The sequence below is a fragment of the Urocampus carinirostris genome, chromosome 13, assembly GCF_059441175.1.
Source record: "Urocampus carinirostris isolate Australia breed hairy pipefish chromosome 13, RoL_Ucar_1.0, whole genome shotgun sequence".
NCBI classification, from domain to species: Eukaryota; Metazoa; Chordata; class Actinopteri; order Syngnathiformes; family Syngnathidae; genus Urocampus; species Urocampus carinirostris.
The window spans coordinates 31,468,255-31,489,710 of NC_142361.1; the positions used below are offsets into that span (position 1 = coordinate 31,468,255).

Sequence of the window (21,456 nt, forward strand, 5' to 3'; positions counted from 1 at the left end):
ATCTATCTATCTATCTATCTATCTATCTATCTATCTATCTATCTATCTATCTATCTATCTATCTATCTATCTATCTATCTATCTATCTATCTATCTATCTATCTATCTATCTATCTATCTATCTATCTATCTATCTATCTATCTATCTATCTATCTATCTATCTATCTATCTATCTATCTATCTATCTATCTAAGATATACTTGAGTGTCATCTGCGTAGCATGTAAAAAGAAAATCGAAAAAAAAAACATTCGTTAATCCGACAAGTTAAATGCTCACAATAACTTAGTCAATTAAAATAACACAGCACGCAAAATCAAATTTATTTTTATGGTAATTTCTGTAGTGCATTCGTTGACACATTCGTCTCACAGGGATCCGACCAACCAACCAATGAATTGTTTTGCAAGTTCATGAAAGAGCGCCATAGTAGATTCGGATATGACGTCATAGTCATACACTACTTCCGAAATAGCTGAAGTCCCACTGCGCATGTGCAAAATTCCCGTGGACTGTGGCGGCTTTTTTTCAAAATGGAGTTGACGTCTGCGTTGCAGTTTTTGAAACTTAACGAGATTTCTCAAGGTAAATTTACAAGACGTTTTCAAAACAGTCGTTTTGGGGTGTTTGGGGGTTTATTCACTGACTTGAATTAATGTGGAAATGTTTTTAAAATGATTATGCTGCCAGCTTCAACAACCCACAAGAGTTGGTAATGTCAAAACACCGAGCAAAGTGTCAATTCTACTGTGCGTTTATGGATACGTGAAAATCGATATTTAAAAAAAAAAATGTCTTCCATTTCAAAGCCGTAATATCTATGTGTATTTTAGTCCTTCCTTGCTTTATTTTAATATTTATTGAGTAAGAGAATATGTTAAATAGGGGCCTCGAACACATATTACTGGGGGGGATAAAAAACATTTTGCTTTTTCAAATGCTCTTTTTAAAAATTTCTACACAAAATAAGATCTTAAAAAATAAGAATTCATTTGAAAATAAATCGCTCAATCAGTCATGAATAACTCCACCATTACTAAGGGCTGGGCTTAAAGGGGCAGTGTTTATTATTCGGTGCCTCCTAGTCGTTAGAAAAAAACTGTCTTTCATTAAAAAGGTGATTATGAATTGGCAGCAAAAACACCAACCTTCAGATGAATATTTATTTTTGAAATACTTGAGGGGAGATGGCATAATTAGAATATAATAGAATATACCTTTATTATCATTGTTACAAAATGGGTTGAACATATTGTGACAACGAAATTGGACGCGGCATTCCAGTTTCACATTTACTGTGAGGATTAAAAAAAAGACAAAAGATAATTTACACAATATTTACACAAGTAAGTGTGAGGATTTAGGGTGTTTACATACAGTTTTGGGATCGTATAAGTGCAATATGCGGTAGTGCAAAATAGGCAACATTGTGCAAAGTAAGCATAGGCATGAATACAATTTTACATCTGTATGAGGTAGTGTGTTTGCAAGAGTTTCAGTTTGTCCTCTATCTTGTTGCTATGAGTACTCAAAAATTAAAAACCTGGCTATAGGCTGAACAAAGAATTGGAATAGAACGGTGCTTTATAGTCACTTTGAGTCTCCCTATTTTTTATTCTTACCTCTGATTTTTAGCATTCTTTTTCGGTTGCAAGGCAGAATACTAACACATTTAGTTGTCAGGTAATACCCACTGTCTCTTTGACGTTCTTATTAGGGCAGGGGCCTCAAATTATCCAGAGGGCTGCAAATGGCCCCGTGCCAATGAGTTTAAGACCCCTGTTTTCAAGTATCACAATGCCACCATGTCTCTACAATACAGTAAAATTGTCACGTTTAATGGCAACTAAAGTGGGTCACTTTATGGGCTTCTTTGTAACACTATTAATCTTGATTTTCAGACTGGGTGCACGCCGTGTGGGATGCTGAATTTACAGAAATTATTCCAATAGAAGATGACATCGAAGGGGAACTGGCAGCTTGCGGAAAGGAAGACTTTAGAAGGTTGTACACATGTATAATCAGACTTTCTGAAGAACAGCTTCAATCAGCAGACAAAGAAGAAAGCATAAAGGCAAGTTATAATTTTGCAGTGTAAAAAAAATTGTATAAAAATGTTAAACCTTTGTTTTTACTATGCATAACAGTTATGTACAAAAATCATATCCAATACACTTACTTTGTGATTGAGATCAGCCTTTACATTCCAGTCAATGATTTTAAATAAAAAGGTTTTTCTATTTTAGGGGTGTCATAGTCAAACTAAGACGAGCCAAATAAAAGATTAAGCGACAAGCCGAGGGCTGGACTGGTCTGCATAAATCAAAGACTATTGCAAAATATTATTACAGACTATTATGACACTATCCCCTCATCTAAAACCTACATGAGGGCAAATAAAACACATATTATCAAAATAAAATATAGGTTATTCATATGCTATTGAGAAGAAGTGTGTTTTCAGCTTAAAATTAAACATTTCCACTGAGGTTACAGATCGAATCTCAGGTGGAAGAGCATTCCACAGCACCGGGGCCCGGATGGAGAACGCTCTCGAACCCGCGGATCTCTTCTTGGCTCTTGGGATCACTAGTAGACCAGCATTTTCAGAGTGAAGACTCTGTACCAGAACATAGGGGGAAATCAAATCTGAAAGATATGAGGGAGCAAGTCAGTACTAAATATAGTCCATGCATGATTTTGTATAATACCAACAGAACCTTAACATCACATCTTAAACTAACAGGGAGCCAATGCAGGTTAGCTAAAATCTGTCAAATGTTGATCAATTTAAAAGTGATGCATATCAAGTCAAGTCAAATTTATTTGTATAGCCCTTAATCACAAAAATGTCTCAAAGGACTGCACAGGATTACAATTACACCATCGCCTGATCTTAATCTAGCATAAAGTCTTGTGAACCTAATTGAACGTACTGAAAGGCTGACAAATTTATTCCAATAATATCAGATTAATTAAGAAATCTTTTCTCATGGCTCTGTCAGTAATCTTTTAATTTTCAACAGGCACAAAAGACCAATTTCCTTAATATGTAATCCGCATTACATGAACATGAGAGATAGATAGATACTTTACATACAAATGATAGAAGCCAGTATTATTAAGGCACCATCAGTAGCCTACATTTTATATTTTCGCTACAATATCTTGAGAGAAAAAAAAAAGTTTTTTTTTTTTTTTAATCATTCACTAAACCTGACTAAAATTGTGATGTACAATGAAAACAAATAAACAACGATTCCAGGTGTAAGATAATAGAATAGAATGGAATATACCTTTATTGTCATTGTTACAACATGGGATATATTGTGACAACGAAATTGGTTGTGGCACTCCAGGTCCACATTTTACAGTGAGGATAAGAAAACAAAGAGATAAAATAATGAATCAAGAAAAAAAAGCTTTCTCTGGGGCCGGATTTGGCCAGCGGGCCTTACTCTGACATACATGCTGTACTTTGTTTTCTAATGCAGAATATATGGATGCAGCTGAGGGAAAATGGTGTTTCGGTGCAGTATTTGGTGGCAGTCCTGGCCTACTTTGTAATAACAAGAAAAGACAAAGAAGCTAATGTTCGGCAGAGAATAGTGAGCCTCTGCGCTGCTTCCATCTATTTGTTGCTGCTTGGAATCCCAGGTAAAGTTACATTTTTTATTATGCAATGGAATGTGATGTTTTCCAAAACAGAAAAGGTGTGTTTTCATTTTTCATTATATTTAATTTTGCAACTAACAAATGAACATACACGGTAAATGTATTTCTTCCAGGAAGCATCACCAACAAGGTTTATCATGAGGTTTTATTCGACTCTTGCTTGCGTGCAACCATTCACTGCTGGCCCCAGGACCTTGGCAAAAAGCGCAAAAAGGTCCCACTTAAGAGTTCTCAGGCAGATGGAAAGCGTGCCAAACCACCACGGAAGGACACCGAAGAGGTCATGCTCTTAGCTTAATAAGCCAATGTGTAAAGTTTTACTTCGTTTACTGTAAAAAAAGAAAACTACTATTGTTTTTTTTTCTTTTTTCAAAAGAATATGCATACTCTGTGTTGGTGGGCTTGCAAAATGTGGTTTGTTTAAGGCACCGTAGTGTACATAATTAATATTGTATGTATTGCACCAAATATTGCCAACTTTTACACACTGTTCCTTTTCAAGGCAAATTTATAACAATTTCCTTAACGCAAAGGTTTAACTTCGCAAGAACAAAGTACAGTTTAAGCTTAGGTAGTTTGAATAAATGTTTTGAATCATTTCATCGAATAGTTATACTTGTGTTAAATGCAGATGGAAGTAGATGAAGAGGAGGAGGAGGAAGAGCTCAGTTTCTCATGTCAAGACATAAACATGATCAGGGATGCACTGGTTTCTCTGGTTCAAAGTCTTCTCAGACTTCTGCAGACATTTGCACTTCGAGACAAGCCACAGAGTGCTGCCACATGTGTACAGGTAATCATAAGACTCCCAGGTAAATATCTTTTTTTTTTCATTGACCTTTTTTTCCTATATATCCTGCAGATTTTCTGTAAGATGCTATACCTTGAACCAGTCATCGGAGAGTTCAACTTTGCTGCTGGGCAGTAAGTTTAGATTTTAATTTCAATTCTTTAGCCTCAATTCAGGAAAATAACCCTGTTTTTTATCTTTCTTATTTTACAAGAGATATCAATGAACTGCAGAGCATCCCTGAGATGGCTTTCTGCGGCCTTAAGCTTATATGTTTACCAAAACATGGAGATCAGAAAGAAGTATGTGTCCATTATTTACATTGTAGCTATGCAAATTTGTCAATCATACTCTTCATCTTTTTCTTTAACTCTCCAGTCCCTGAGGATCGTTTTTCACAGACTTCTCTATGTAATCCTGATGATGAACAAAAGGGAAAGAAGCAAACCAACCTTGCTGGTACCAAGTCATGCGATACTCGCCACTCGTGATCAAGCCATCCAATTTGTCTGGTAAATAGTATTTGGAGCAGGGGTGTATGTGGTATGGACTTCACTTAGCTTGGAAGAGAGGCTTTGAAAGCCTGACATGTTATTAAAAATACTATGTTAACTACATTTCATTAGATGAAGCGCTGAAGGACACTTTCAAAGTTGGTCGTTTCTCAAAAACTGATTTAGGTTTTCAATGTGGAAATGCTTATTAAAAGGGGCTCATCTCAAATTTTGCTCTCAGCTAATGAAGAGTTTGAACAATTGCCTCGTGCTTAGATATATGGGGGGACATCTGAAACCCTGTCTCTCAACTATAATACATGAACTATATAATACAAATGTAAATTCAATTTCCCACCAAAACAAGATCAAAGGCAGTTATGTTAAAGTTTAAGGGACATTGTGTAATATTTAGTGTCTCCTACTGGTAAGAAAAAAGTTAATTTGGCAAAAAAATATACTATGCATACATACATAAACATACCAATAATTATTTGTATTAAAACAAATTATAGTTCAGGAAATTATATAGTGGAATCCCTACCTAGAAGTTGCTGCCATGTTTGTCTTCCATCTTGCTGTTACACCGTGCACTGAGGAACTGTTTTTGTTTGCTTTAGTCAATACAGTGCCATCAAGTGGTCAATTATTACACACTAAGGCTTTAATTAAACTGCACTCCACTGTCATTTGAGCAGTCACAATGTTGCATCGCACAGGTTTTATTGGTACCACATGTTAAGAAATTATGTTGGAGTGCAATAATAGCAGATTGATTTGAACACATTGGCAATTTTATTCAGTTTGAATTCTTGGGTGTATTCAATTTTAAACTGCAAGTATTATGACAACTTCCTATCAGAATTTTGTAAGTATTTTACTGTAATGCCATTCTTACCATTTGTAATTTCAGTTATATGGTGAATGAGCTGAAGGAAGTGGCCCATCCTATTTTAAAAATACTTGTACAGCACATTTGTTTTCAGGTGAGTGTTTTATCCAAAGTATCTTGCCAGTGTTGAAATTTCTGTTGCAGTTTTTGCTGATCCTATCTGTTTTGAATGGTACGTAGATGGTTGAGAAATGTGAATTCAGAACCCATGGAGCCCAGGCTATTGGAATGCTCACTTCTGAAATGTCAACAACAGACTACGCACACTTTGTTAAGTGGTTGCATAATTTCTCAAGAAGTTCCAAGGTAACCTCTTAATTCACTTATAATGCACACATATAAAAATAAAAGCAAGTATAATGTTATAAATAATGGTGTTGTCTACTGATTTGGTAGATGGTGTCCCGCTTGTTTTCTGTGGATATTGTGATGGTTCTACTGGGGCAGCCACAGAGAAGTCCTGGAGAATGTGAAGATCCTGGTCTTGCCTGCTACCTGCTCCATAGCTTCCTCATTAAGAGCGTGTTGTTTCCTCGCCGCAAAGACCCGTCTCCGACTGTTCTCAGTCATGCACTCGGTTGCTTGGCCCAGTGTCTAGAATTGCCTTCTCTCAGCGCTCTTTCTGCTGTGCAAACCCTTTTCTCCACCAGTAAGATACAATACTTCCGCAATCAATTATTTATTATTTTTGCACTTGCTGTACAGTTAGGGTTATTCAATTATTTTTCATAAACTTTTAAATTACACAGAAAAGTGTCATATTCTTACTATCAAGGAGAGCTTCTATGTTTTTTTTTTTTTTTTTCAACTAACAAACAAAAAAATATGACCTAACTTGTTTCCTAGATGTAACCCACACTGGATTGGAAGTCGAACATACAGAAGGTAAAGATGTGTCTTTACTTGTTTGGAGTTGCAGACATTGACTTTAGAACGTTTTTGTAATTGTTCTAAGCAAATTAATATAAAGGAGGTTTGCTATAAATGTTGAGATTTTGGTAAAATCTTCATGATTAACAACAACCTTAAAATTATACTGAATTGTAAAACTTTGCTAAAGTTTTGAAAAAATATGGCTGTTTTTTGAGCATTGAGAAATTAACAAAACTGAATTGTATGTCCATCAATTATAGTTTGATTTCCTTTTATTCAGGATACTTACTCATTATTTGATACCCATTTTTTTTTTCATTCTGCTGATTTTGTTTTAGGAAGTCTCCAGCCTCAGAAAACTTACCACTCTTTGCCCTTCAGGACTGTAGAAGTCGGTAGCTCGGATAGCTTGGTCTCTGATGGTGAGGCATACAAAATGCTAAGTCCTAATGTTTTGATGCTGGTGTTTTCAACTGTCTTGACCTTTTACTAGAACATGACATGCACTATCATGCTTATTCTAATATTGTGGACAAATAAATCCAAATTTCAGTCTGCAACCTGAAGGAGGTCAAAATTACTTCTCTTACCTTTGTGCACTCTCATCTGATCGAATGTTACTTATCTTCCCACTGCCAAAGACCTAATGTTCTCATTGGTTTTGGATAATGCATTCTAAATTGGATCTTTTTTTCATTGCAGTAAGAGAAAACATTGCTTTTATCATACAGCGTGTAGAAGCCTCCAAGGCTAATGTCCGCAAATCAGCACTGCAGGTATTTTGTCACATATTCTCCCAGACTTGATATGCATTGTGCAGATTTGTCGATGTTAATTTTTTTTAACCTTCCTCTCCCCAGGCCCTTGTTGGTCTTCTGAAACATGATGTGATTCCCATGAGCTGGGACAACATTTCTTTGCTCTCCGAGCGCTGTAGAGACCCAGCTGTGTCTGTGACTAAAAAAGCCTTACAGTGTGTGGGAGAGATGCTAAATGTAAGTCAGCTACAGCAGTTGAGCAATTTTTCGGACAGGTGATAGTTGAATGTATACATGATTTCTAATCTTCTACTGGTGTTTGTGTGTCAATTGCCACAACAAGGCTAAACCTGATTGCAGCTTGGTGCAGAAAGCATGGCTGCAGGGTGTCACAACGGCACTGGTGCATTCTGAGAGCTCTGTTAAGGAGAAAGCCTTGGAGGCTCTCGACCACGTCTTGCTCAACCAAATCAAAGCATACTCTGCCGGCCGCCATCTTGACACCAGTCAGAGGCTGACTTGGAAGCTGCTAAATCTTCTGTGTGATGAATGTCAGAATCTTAGGTTTGTATGTCTTTAATTTCACAAAGTCACATTCTTACTGACCTTTGTCAAGTACTTTTGCATACCGATTATTGTGAATCTAATTTTGCTTAAAATATTAAAAACCTTCCCTTTAAGGTCAGTACTTTTGTTTTTTTGATCATAAATTCTGTTGTTTGTAAACATCAATATTATTTCTCATTCTCCAGCCAATTTCTCCATCAAGCCATCCTGATCTGGACAAAACAGAACAAGTTTACTGCAACATTCATTAATAATTTGATTTCACACACGGAGGCTGATCACAGTTCCGGAGCCTGGCTGTTGCTTTCCAAGGTAGTTGCTGCATCACCTCAAGTTCCTTTAGGGAAAATCATGGATGCCTGGGACAACATGGCCAGGTAGGGTTTGTTGCAAACTTGCAATTATTCCCAACGTTTACCCCATCTCTTTATCTTGTCTGTTTTTTTATTCCCTGTAGGTCAAAAAATCCGAGCGTGACAACCTGCTGTCACATTATGTCTGTTATTGGAGAGGTTTCAGTACTCTTGAATGAAGACACAAAGAAAAAGATAGTAGGTGAGTGAAGGAATGTTATCGGTTATGTAAGGTTACGTTTTTAAAAGCCGTTTTGCTTAATCGTTTTTTCCATCTGCAGATGATCTTATGTGTTGGTTAAAGTCTTTTTCAAAGCCGCTTGAGATTATCAGTGCAGCTGTAGATACTCTGATTCGACTTGGCAGCCATGAGGATGTCAAACAGACTCAGGTTGGTGAGCATGCCTATTTAATTCTTGACATGTGATGGGATTGGTAATTGGGCTCCTATGGATGGGCCTGCAGTTGTGATCTCAAATCTATGAAAAAACATGACACTTTTTGATTCAAATCACAAAATTAAACATAACACAGAGACCAGATTATACTAGTCACAAAAGTTATTTGTCGATTAATCAGTTATTGTAATACTCTGTGGACAGCTGTAAATGTGATTATTTGTTTTACAGTATTTGTACTTGTGTGCCCACCAAGAAGCAATCAATATGAGCACATTTAAAATAGTTGTCAATGTGATGTTTTTTTTTATCCATAGATTGCTATCAAAAACAAGTAAAGCAAAGCTTATAAAACCCTTAGAACTAAGACAGTTTAATAATTGTCCTCCCCTCCATTAGGCTTTTTTGGACCTGTATTGTGGGGAGTTGGTGTCACTGAATGAGGCTTATCTTTGTGATATAATCCTGAATGAAAACGGCATCCACAACATCAACGAGGATCTAATGGTGAGAACTTTGTTTGCAACTTCATCATTTCTGAGCAATTGTGAGTGCTGTGGACTTTTCTTTAACATTCGAAATTAGATAAACTCCCATTATCGATTGAATGTACTTTACAGGTGAAACACATTCACACGTTTGGTGTTGCCTCACTCAACTGTCCTGCTAGAGTGTCTAAAAGAATGGTCTTGCTTGTGGAATCTATCCTTACCATTCATTCAGAAAAAAATCAAGGTACAGTATTATATCGAGGACATTTCTAACTAAATGAGTAATGCGCATTCATTTGATTACACTACCCCCTTAGGATCAATCCTCGCGATTAAATTGTAACACTGACATGTAATATGCTTATAATTGACAGATTGTCAAAATACGCTACCATCTTCACTTCCTTTATCACAGTTCAAAGCAAATGTGCTTCCCACCCTGGTCAGGGCACATGGCGTCATTGCTTTGGGTAAGCAAACTCTTGTTGTCTTGTTTGTTATTTGCAACAGTTGTGAGAAGCGGAGCCGCTTTCTTGTGTGATTTCTGATTGGATCAGGTAAGCTGTGTCTGCAGAATGAGGAACTGGTCCGGAAGTACCTTCCCGTTTTTGCCAGGGAGCTCAAGCTTGGTACAGAAGTCGCTGTACGCGGCAACATTGTTGTGATTATGTGTGATCTTTGCGTTCAATACACGAATATGGTGGATCCCTACATTCCCAACATATCTGCCTGCATTCGAGACGATGACACAATCATCAGGGAGCAAACACTCATCATGTTGACCAACCTTCTCAAGGTGGGAAGAGACTATGACCCTAAAAATATATTTCTTCTGTCTTATTCTAATTTCTAGTAAAATATAGTAAATTGTGATAGATATATGAGCAGAGGATCTGACAGATCATTTTTAGTATTTTATTTGAATTGGAAACATATTCATTTTAATTTTTAACATTTTTCCAACTGTACTGTGAATAAAACAGTTTCATTGTGTCCACAGTGCAAATGAGATTCAAATTGCAAAATTTAATTTGCTATACATTCTTAATGCTATCTCACTACGTTTTGCAAGTATTGGGAGTCAATTTGTTTTCTAACTGTTTGAACTGCAAATGAACGATCCAGTGTTATTATAATTAGGATCACCTAAAATTTGATTTAATATAATTTCAGGAGGAGTTTGTGAAATGGAAGGGTTCTCTTTTCTTTCGCTTCATGGTGGCACTGGTTGATCCAGTCCCAGCCATTGTTAGGTAAGTTACTTTTATGGTGCATAGTGAAAACGGGTATAATCCAATTTAGAAATGTGGACAGCTGTCAATTACATGGAATTAACAGCTTGACTATGTTGTATTTCTCATGATTAATAGTAAGATAAGTTATTAACAGGTGGTATTGGCACTCACCCTTCATTAGATCATTTTAGCTGGGACCCACTACATAATTGAAAGTTATGTAACTGAACTTTCCTGCTTCTGCTTAAAAAAATGCAATGATCTAAATTAACTGCATTCTGTTTCCTGTCTTAGTCTTTGTGAATACTGCCTGCTTCACCCACTTCTGGAGAAAAACCCGGATATGTTTAGTCGGCATTTCGTTGAGTGCATCTACCACTTCAATTCATACAGTGGACACAATTCCTACAACAAGTTCCCTCAAACTGAAAGGTAGAAATCTGTTGGAACCTAACATTCAAACAAATATAAAAAACTTTTTCGAAAGGATAAGATGGCGTTCTGTTTTTTCTTCCTTTAAATATTTTCAGTGAGAAAGTCCGGTTTTCCCTAAAAGGCCCTCAACACCGTGAAAAACGTTTTCGCATTTACAAGTTCCTGCTGCAACATGTCACGGATTATGAGCGCTTCTACATCACCAACAAGATAAGCCAAAGTGTACTGGGTGAGCGAATAGAAAATGTGCAACATCCAATCATAGAATTGATTGAGATTTTTCTGATGAATTCGAGAGAAATGAATCATTACAAATGCAAAATGATAAGATGCGTTGACCCATTGGTGATCTAACAGCTGTCAGCATTGTAAATCTGATCTGATGGACAATTGGATTTGTTAGGCATTTTTAGACTTTTTGGGGGGGTGCATATGATGATTTTAGATGGTAAAGGTTTCCTTTAGCTTGTTTTTGGTTTAACTCCAAATTTTATCTTTTATCATAACTTCAAAGAACAGAAAGATTGTCCCCTACGAATGCTTGTGGTAACACTCAAAAATGATTTGCATAAGCTATAAATGTAAAGTTGAAATCGGTTGCTGTTGACAAAAACAAAAGCCTAAAATCAAAGCTTTTATTTCCATGTTTTTCTATTTGTAGCCTGCTTTGCAAATGAAGAGCTGCCTCTGGATGCAGATGGTAGAGACATCTTGTCAGAAACATTCAACATACTGACTCTAAAAGAGATGAAACTGCAGGTCATCTCTCATCCACCTGGTGGTGCTGCAGGGGATGAACAAGAAGAGGCCAACATAGCAACTATGGCGAAAGCTGTTCTTCAGGCAGCTCAAAATAAGGTGGTCTCTCAGGTAAGAAAAGTAATTTTGCATGTTTGAGTGTGTTACTTATCCTTTCAAGTCCCAGTGTAAATTAGTGTCATCGTTGGTTTCAGATATATACATTTTCATTTTCTTTCTTGTGTCCCCAGGTCAGAAAGAAGGCTTTCATTGAGAACACAGTTCCTCTAATCATAAGCCTTAAGCATTTACTGGAGCGTACACAATCACCTGTCCTTAAAGATCTCGCAGTCTATCTGCAGGTTAGTGTGTCTCACACTGCACTTCCTCCAAGGGCCGGGCTGTCGCGAGTATTACATAATCATCTAATTCCAAATATTTTTACATTCGATTACAGTATTTTTTTCCTCTACACTGGAGCAGACAAGACCGGCACTCTCTGTGTGGTCACGGAAGGTCATTTTTTAGTTTCAAAACCATGCGCCACTTCAGTATTTTGGGTTTACACCGAGCGACAATGGTAACCCCCAAAATATTGAAGATGCGGTCTGCAAACCTTGTTTCAAGAAGGTGCCAGTGAAGGAGATAAACACAACCAATCTCGAGCAGCATTTTTAGTTCTTGATTTTTGACCATTAGATTGCTGTAAAGGTTTGCAGTATATGTAATATTAAGGTTATATTATCGTGGTAGCATATGATGCAGAGTGGAAAAATTGACAATGTGATTGTGATAATTAACTGTCTCCACAAATTCCTAATTGTGACAGCCCTACCCTAAGGGTTTTGTGGTCTCAGAACTTGTTATAAATGCAAACAAAAATATATATATTTTGAGTCTTATATGGCAATATCACTTTGTCTCAGGTAACAATGCAAGAGTACCGTAATGAAGCCAAGGAGTTTTTTGCTGGAGACGAGCAGCTAGCAGCAGAAGTGGAATTTGCCTTGAAGGAAGCTGAGAAAGCGCAGGAGATGGCAAGAAGGTCGGACAACCAACAGCCGAAGGAAGACCCCAAAACCTCTCTTCAGGTAGGAATCTAATGTCCTACTTAATTACCGGAAAGGCAATACACAATTACTAGAAGAACTAATGGCAAGCTGCTTGCATGACAATTTGTCATTTGTATTCACAAGTAACTATATTTTTTCTATTATGATTTCTAATTGGGCAGACAAAAGTCAAACTCCTGTTTTCTTTGGTCACCCATACTTTAGCGGATCATGTTTTTTTCCGGTAACGACTGCGGATATTCTGTTTATCTCCTTACAGTCTTCACTCCCTTGCACTCCTGCTCTGTCGACGCATCTGCAGCCTTTCAAGTTTTTCACACCACAGCCGCTGCACCCAAAACGGCTTCCTAAAAGATGTGTACAGAGCGAGAGGTACATTTTTATCACCGTCAAGTGAACAATAATCTTTTACAAGTCGGCAACCTTTTTGAAGCCGAGAGTTTATTTTTTGTTACTGATAGCGCAAAGGGCCACATTGATATGCATTTCTAAAATAACAACTCGTGTTATTACTATGTTGTTGCTATTGTATTATTATGTTACTACCAGGTTGTAATTATTCGAAGTTTTGTTACAATAGGCTCAGTCAACCACTAGAATTTCCGCCTTGTAAAAGTGATTCACATATATAAATTATAATCAAATCCACATCCGCATATTGGCTGTTCTCATAGGACCTGATCTAACTTATAAATGCAACTGAATGTGATGGCGATAGTATGAAAAATACATGTTACTACTTCTCCATGTAAAATAACTCTGATTTGAAAAATGATTCAAGTCACAAGCATTACAATTGCATTGAAAATCCCTCTACACATATATGTTATAATTTAAATACGACAAAATGACACATCTGGCACGCCTACCACGAGTTTGACACATTTGTCCAGTGAGCTATTTTCCGATCTACTACTACTCTACTGCGGGTGCCACATCGGGGACCTGTATTTGAAGACCTTATTCAATTTTCGAAAAATAAAGGGCATTACAAATATGCATGGTTTTAAGAATCCAAACACTGTTTTCAGGCAGACACGAGTCTTGGCCAGAACCATGCCAGAACGACAGTCCATCACTCTGGAAAAGTCAGGTACATCCACGTTAGAGATACAATCTACAGAGTAGATGCCTGTAGCTATAGCAATACGGTGGACAATGGTGCCCAAAAAATTGAATAGAATCACATTTGTTACGGTCCAGGAATTCCTAAAAAGTATCCTAACATTGCATGTTTTTGTTCATTTGTCTCACAGATATGTCTTCAGATCCTGTGAATAACCGAGCCATCAGCACACCAAAGGGTATGATCTTAAAATAGTGTTTACAAAGCTCCTGTATGTTGGTAATAGTTTCTCACTCTCTGGTCTCCACCTCACTCCAATTTTTGCAGGTGTCAGTGTCAATCTAACTTTTGAAGAATCTGTCAGTGCCATCTACATCGATAAAACAGCAAGTATGAAACCTACCTTGGCATCAATTATCTCTAGTGAAAAATCTAGCAACTCCAGCAATCTACTTATTTAACAATATTTTTTAAAGAAATCTAAAGAAATGTTTTCCATTGTTGGGCGTGTTACTTAAAAATGGTTACAGTTACTAGTTACTTCATATATAAAGTAACTCCCCCCAGATTACTCACACCTAAAAGTAGCACGTTACTCCAAAAGTAATAATCTAGATTCTAATTACTGTATATACTCACGTAAAAGTCGACCCCCTAAAACTGATTCAAAATAGCAACATAATGAATTAAATGGAAGAAAAATTTTCACACCAACTTGTGGAAGCAGTGAACACTTCATATTTCTTGGCTTGTGCAATTTTAAGTATTCGTTGGCAAGCTCTCAACCATTATGCTCCATATGCATTTTGTCTTTGAGCTTCTAACCACTGATGATCTTTCTCCATTTCTGGGTACTGTCCAAGATGGCGGGGGCGGTTGGGGTTCCCCCTAATATTTTTATAAATCAAAAGATCAAAATTCAGCACACCTTTAACGTAATTTATGTGCTTGATTCCACTCATTTCCGGCTGATCTTTTGTACCTGTATTAGCCACTCCCCTTTCCCCATGCCCTTCCCTACCATTTGCTACTGAGGACGCAAAACCAAATATGTGCATAAACACGCACCCTCTGATTTAAGTCATTTCATAGTTGTAAATTGAGCTTAGATGCGAGTATATACGGTTGGGGGAATATCTTAATGAGGAGAAAATCAGCGTCAGCTTGAGACGGCTCCAGCATAACTGTATTTAGTTAGATAAATATAAACACGCCCACCATTCTGATGATGTTGCTAGCCTCAACTTGAATAATGCAAGGGTTTTCAGCTATCTTAGGAAACCAAGTTATGATCAGTGAGTAGTGGAATAACGCTTTACTGCACCATGTAGTAAGTAATAGTGTTTCTTTTGAAACTCTGGTTTTGTTCAGTTTAAAACTAAAATTGGAGACTTAAACGTTTGAGATATTTTGCGATAATAAAATAAGGAGATACTGTGTTAATAAATTAATATAAGTAGTAGGGAGGATGACTCTTGTTAGTGGACTCGATGCAAGACGTATATTTTCAAAAACTATATTCTTTGCTGCAAGATGGGTTCTCGAAATGTTTTCACAGATGTTGTAGGTTATTATCCCTGCAAATTGAAACATAACTGCACATTTTGTTGACATTAGTCTTGCTCCGACAGGTTCTCATCAGGAGTCTAGCGTTCTTCATGTGCAGTCGGATGAAAATAAGTAAGTTGTACATAATAAATTGTATACCGCGTGTGTGTGTATATAGTACTGTATTTGCCAACGATGCGGAATTCAACAATTTTGGGCATATGCCGTTATTAAGCCACTTTTTTTATGTAGTATAAAAAAATGGAATGTCTATTCTGTAAATGTTGGAGATCAAAGTGATTAAACCGTTATCTGATTCTGTGAGGGATACGGTTGAAGCTGTTTTTTTTCCGTTTCAGGCCTCCTGGACCGAGACAGTGGAATGTTCAGTCTCCTCTTCGGCAGAAAAACAGAGCCAGTCATTGATTCAAATTTTCACGTACAGTAAAGGTTTTCTCCATCTCGCTATTCTGACACTTAAATATTTTAACTTTGGTATTAAGAAACGATTCAATTTCATGAATTTTGATTCTTCTTTGTGTCAGGTTGGTGCTATCTTATTCTTGATTCTAAGAGTGTCTCATATAAGATATTTGTAGGACACTTCAACCAATGTACACACTTAAGTCAACACGGTCCTTAATTATTCACTTTAAAAAAAAAAAAAAATTCTTTTAAAGCACTTTCATAATAAAGTATAAAACAAGTGAATATTCGTCATGCTGTTTTGAACATGTTTTATTAGTTTGCAGTAGGGATGTGCCATACTGGGAATTATGGTAAACAATCTATTTAAATACATAGTAGTTATCGATACTGATCCGATACTATGTCAGGATCATTAAGTATTGAACACTTCCACCATGAGTTAGTTTAGATACACTAAAAACAGAACAACGATTTGAGGCACTAAAGAGGTTATTTTTCTTATTAAATAACTTCATTGCAAACAGAAATATTTCCATTTACGGTTTTTTATGATTAAAATTGTTACGACAAAAGCCAAGAGAGTCAAACCAAAAAAGTAACAATAAAACAAAAAAAATGCAAACACTTTATAAAAATGTTAACTAGAGAACTAAAGTATCTTCCATTGTACAATATTTTGCGAATAAAGATGCAATATAAGTGTCAGTTGTCTCATTGGCCCTGTTGCCATAGTGACAACAGATATACGGATTTTTGTCCAGGATTAAAAAAAAATCTTTCCCTTCAGACTTAGATTTTTTCAAGTGTTCATGTAAATCTTTGGTGTTGCCACAGGAGCAGACCACTTTACCACACAAATTATACTTCACACTGTCCTTTTTTGTACTGTTAAAAACAGTCTGCATCAGGCTGCGCTTTCTGAATGCCTCTGTCAATCTTAGCTTCTGTTTAGAGTGGGCGCAAAGATTTGGCCCTTCTGCCTGGCAGGCAGATTGCTGCAGCAGGCCAGGTAGGGAGAGGTGCTAAAAATGTGCCTGTCAGTCACTTGCCTTAGGCGGTGGTTGAGCGAGAGAAGTAATGTTTTGAAAAAATTGGTGGAGGATTAAGTATCGATCTAAGGACAAGAGTAGCGATCTGATCCAAGTACTTTTTATGTACAGTGGAACCTCAAACAAATCGGTTCTCGACCAAAAATTTAGAGAAATTCTTGCTTCGCTTTTTGTTCAAAAAATGGGAGTTCGAACGCCAGTACGCTAGGGTACAATGCTGAGCGGCGTACGGGTGTAGATTGCCCCCACCCCTCGTGAAGAACCGTTATGACGTGTGCGCGCACTTCTTTTTGCTTTCGCTCTAGATATCGGTGAACGGAGTGTTTTAGCCCCTAATTATGCCACCGAAGAAGCTCTGTGCAAGCAGCAAAGTTGCTACAGGTGAAAAAAGAAGGGTAGTGCGTACAACTATTGCATTTAAGAAAGAAATGATAGCAAAATATGAAGAAGATGTGCGAGTTTTCCTTCTTTCGAGGGAATAGAGCATGGCTTCTGCAGACCACCACAAAGGTAAGAAATCCTATTCATAAATCTTTTCTTTATCCTTTAACCGCTCACCACTTGTTGTGGAGACCCGGGTGCTAAATGACTTGTAAACGACCTGATTTTTTTATTTTTACAGGTTCATGTACGCGAACGTACGATTAGCCTGGGTCAGCTTCATGTTTACGTTCTTGGTAAACATTTAGATAGATAGATGGATAGATAGATACTTTATTCATCCCTGTATGGAAATTCACACTTCCAGCAGTCTACCCCGTTGTTTATTAACAGATGAACATAATGCCCTAGGGGTGCTTGTAGCGGTTGGATGACGTCACGCCAGTCCAAAAGTTCGACATCCCTGCGGCAGATGGAAAACTTTTCTTTGTGAAAATCCAGGGATACACCACCTCGTGTTAGCAAGTCCGCCTCCTCTCCGATTCCCCCAGGCTTTCGTGTCTCTGTTTAGCGGCGCTGAAGCCGGATTGCTCCGGGTAGCTCCGGGTGGCTACACGTTAGCGTCCGGAATGCTAAACGTGAGCCGTGTTTCCGCAAAACACAGCAACTGCGCTCCCTGTGCGCTTCGATGTTTTCCACCAGCACTCGAGGATCTTATTTGGTCGTGAGTTCGCATTTACCATGATTACGGATGGTACCGAAGACTTATAACGCCGCTAGCCGCTTCGCTAGCTCCGGCTTTTCTTCCACGATAGGCCCCTTCATCACGCCGGCACGAGAATTCTTTAAGGCAAGGAGTTGAAATTCCTTGAATACACGCATTTTTTGTGCGCTAAAACCCATGTCCATAGGATAGAAGTAATCCATAGTGTAGTTGTCAAAACGGGAAGAAAAAACACCGAAGATAGGAGCAGACAATAAAACAATAGGGCAGCTGCTGGAAAAGGCAGCCGCTCGTGGCAGCGCCGCTTTGATATAGGGTGTTGGATGGATTAAAACGATTTTACATTACTTTTAATGGGAAAAACGATTTTCCGTGATTGACCAAATCGGTTTTCGAACAGGGTTCTGGAACGGATTATGGTCGAGAACCGAGGTTCCACTGTATTGACAATGACTATTTTTGGATTGATCCGCCCACCGCCACTGGAGGGCAATGTTGTAGACCGGGCCAGTAATGTGAACAGTGATTAAAAATAAGCCCATGTTGAAAACTCTCTACTAAAATCTACAGATCTTAACAAATCATTAAGACAAAACTATGTCCTCTGGTGATAAATTGATAATATTGAGCTTATTTGTCAACTGGAGGGGAATTTCTTTGAGACCATTGCTATTTTCGAAGGGATACATCTCCCTAGCTAGAATTCTTTTATCAGCATGCCAAGACAAGCAATCATTTGCATACTCTATGAAAAAAAGGTGAGCCCGCTGTGCTTTTGAAGGCTTGTTTTAAAACAATACTCTTTTTGAGTTCTTCCAAAATCCATGTTTTTGTTTCGGTGTGTTCTGTTCAGCATAACACGTTACGTAACAATCACTTCAGGACGCTTTGTGTGAAACCCTCAGTTATGTGATTTACTGTATATATTATGTATTACATGATGTTTATTTCTCTAGTACACCAAGATACAGTTGAATATTGTTTTACTGTGATCAAAATCTAAGGGGCAGTACTGACTCTGATGAGTTTTTTTTTACAGAATTGTATGCTTTTATTCAAATTTCACCAGCTAGTTGTCGACTAAAATGTACAGTACATCGCCATCAAATTGTTAGTGAGCTTTTTTTAAGGGTACTTGCTAAATGGAATTAACAATACTTGAGTTTGCTCCTTTTGCTGAATGAATATCATAATTTGTAGGTATTTCGAGACTCCACAGATATCATTGCATAAAGTGCATATTTTTTTAATAGCAGTGGAGTTTTTATACAGATCACTATTAACACAAAAGTGTTTATGTAGTTTAAAATGTTATATTGCACATGTGTTTCATTATATCATATATTGTTAATTAACATTTTGTTGTGAGATCCTGAGTTGCTCGACATGAAGTCAAGTCAAATTTATTTATATAGCCCTTAATCACAAAAATGTCTCAAAGGACTGCACAGGATTACAGTTACAAAATTACACAGTTACCTGATCTTAAACTAGCAAACCAGCATGCGGGCAAGGAAAAACTCAAAAACCTCAGTGTGAGGAGAAAAGAGAAACCTTGAGAAAGGACCTCACACGTGGTAATCCCCCTTCCAGGATTGAACAGGGTGAATTACAATTAGCATTACTGTACACATAATAGTAAACACTAGGTAAGATGTTGAAAATGTCCGGAAAGAGCATGACATCAACGACGACGCTGAATGAGGTTTATTATAAAAAAAAAAGTTAAAAAATGAAGTCGCTTGGACGTTCACTGTAGAAGGAAAAAATACATGCAAATATTAATAAGTAGAATAATACATTTTCTTATTCAAATGATTAATTCATGCATATGCGTTAAATTATTGTTGGTAATATACTCATTAAAGGGATAACCACAAACCTTTCTTTTTTTCATTTTCTCCTTTTATACTTACTTTGTTTCTTAACTTCTTTATACAAGATAATAACTCGTAATATGATGCATCAAAGCAAATGAGCCGTTTGAGAGCCGGTTCTCTTTAATGAGTTGAGCCGAAAAAGCCGGTTCTCTAAAAAGAGACGGACTTCCTTTCACTACACAACTACCAAGGAAAGATGCATGATGGGAAATCCCCATGCGGCAGACGCATGCGCGCAGTAGCATCAAACCGCTCGCTTCTTTTGCAACGAAAAAAAACGATACCGAGATAGAGGCTACCGCGGCGAACTCGTTTGACTTGATTGATTTGCCGTTTGGTGATCGTCGGTGTATGGTACCCATCATTGACAAATTTGCGTTTTCCGTTCAGATTTTCTCGTACGTCGTACACGTCTGAAAATGCATAATAAACGTACTTTGTACGGAAAAAACGTACTGGTTGACAAGTATGCAATTTGTCTGTTATTGGGGTCATAACAATCCAAAGCTGTACAGTGATTTGGTGACAAACAATCCTGATTTTTGTTTTATTTAAACATTTATCACAACGACATCATCATTAAAACGTTGAGAAAATCTTCTGTACCTCCAAAAGGCTTTAGTGTCTGAATTTTGTGAATCGAAATTAAAGTCACTGCTGCAGAAAGTTTGTGGCCGTGACATCTTCAACACGTTCATTCCATTTTTTATTCGGTATTTCCTGTCTCGAGGATTCCTAACCCAAAACAGCTTCGCTTCTGACGTTCGAGTCACTTTTTACGTTTTGTTGGTTTCAGCAGAATTTTTTCTGGGTTTCATTTGAACTCTCCCTGTATAAGGACATTTTGTGAAATCTGTGGATTTAATTTGAAGAAAATGAGGTTCAAACATGTAAACGTTTTAACCTCGAAGATTATGACTGAGAAGGTAAAGTAATCCCTTGTTACTCATGGGGCTATGAGTCAAAATCCGTGAATGGAAATCTTTATTTGTTAAGTACTTTATTATACATAGAAATCAAAGAACAAACCCTATTTATATTGAAGGATCTTTTATTTCATTCATTTGACTATAAGGGATTTAATATACCGTATTTTCCGCACTATAAGGCGCACTGGGTTATAGGGCGCACCCCGAAAAAATAGTTTTTGGTCCTATATTTGACATGCATAAGGCGCACCAGATTATAAGGCGCTACTATGGGAACGTGGACAAAACAGTCAGATAGTTCAGTCCAACTTATTACCCCCTTAACATTCCCAAAGCTTGCAAAGAAGCAAATACGTGTCGTAGACACGTGCGAATGCGGTGTCCGTATGATGTCACTCAAATGCATGTTCCAAATATCATTCGGAAGGTTAAAGTCTTGGGATTCAAGATATGCCAACCATTCCTTAGTTTCTATTTTCTTTTTCGCTCGCAACTTTACTGTGCATATGACAATAAACATTTGGAATTGAGTTGAATTTAAAAATAGACACTCCATTCCATCCATTATCTGCACCGCTTATCACAGAAACATCTTGTTCAGTCTGAAACAAAATACTGGGAAAATATATAGCCGGAGTAGCTCACCGAAGTCGTTGTGTTCAATAATAATGTGCAACC

The 21,456-nt window shown here is 37.4% G+C and overlaps 1 protein-coding gene across 1 annotated transcript; it reads left to right on the forward strand.

Moving 5' to 3' along the window:
• The first annotated feature begins 533 nt into the window (after nucleotides 1-533).
• On the forward strand, nucleotides 534-16,097 carry ncapd3 (non-SMC condensin II complex, subunit D3). The gene is made up of 35 exons (XM_088350877.1): nucleotides 534-585; nucleotides 1,902-2,074; nucleotides 3,495-3,657; nucleotides 3,789-3,955; nucleotides 4,307-4,468; nucleotides 4,538-4,599; nucleotides 4,680-4,767; nucleotides 4,844-4,977; nucleotides 5,873-5,945; nucleotides 6,032-6,157; nucleotides 6,248-6,500; nucleotides 6,698-6,736; nucleotides 7,063-7,146; nucleotides 7,427-7,500; nucleotides 7,585-7,719; nucleotides 7,826-8,046; nucleotides 8,235-8,426; nucleotides 8,507-8,604; nucleotides 8,684-8,793; nucleotides 9,200-9,307; nucleotides 9,421-9,535; nucleotides 9,666-9,761; nucleotides 9,849-10,087; nucleotides 10,465-10,544; nucleotides 10,821-10,958; nucleotides 11,057-11,190; nucleotides 11,623-11,831; nucleotides 11,951-12,061; nucleotides 12,626-12,790; nucleotides 13,032-13,144; nucleotides 13,804-13,865; nucleotides 14,029-14,076; nucleotides 14,166-14,228; nucleotides 15,470-15,518; nucleotides 15,746-16,097. The coding sequence occupies exons 1-35, from the start codon at nucleotides 534-536 to the stop codon at nucleotides 15,810-15,812; spliced, it is 4,203 nt and encodes a 1,400-aa protein (XP_088207003.1). The 3' UTR covers nucleotides 15,813-16,097.
• The last annotated feature ends 5,359 nt before the right edge of the window (nucleotides 16,098-21,456 follow it).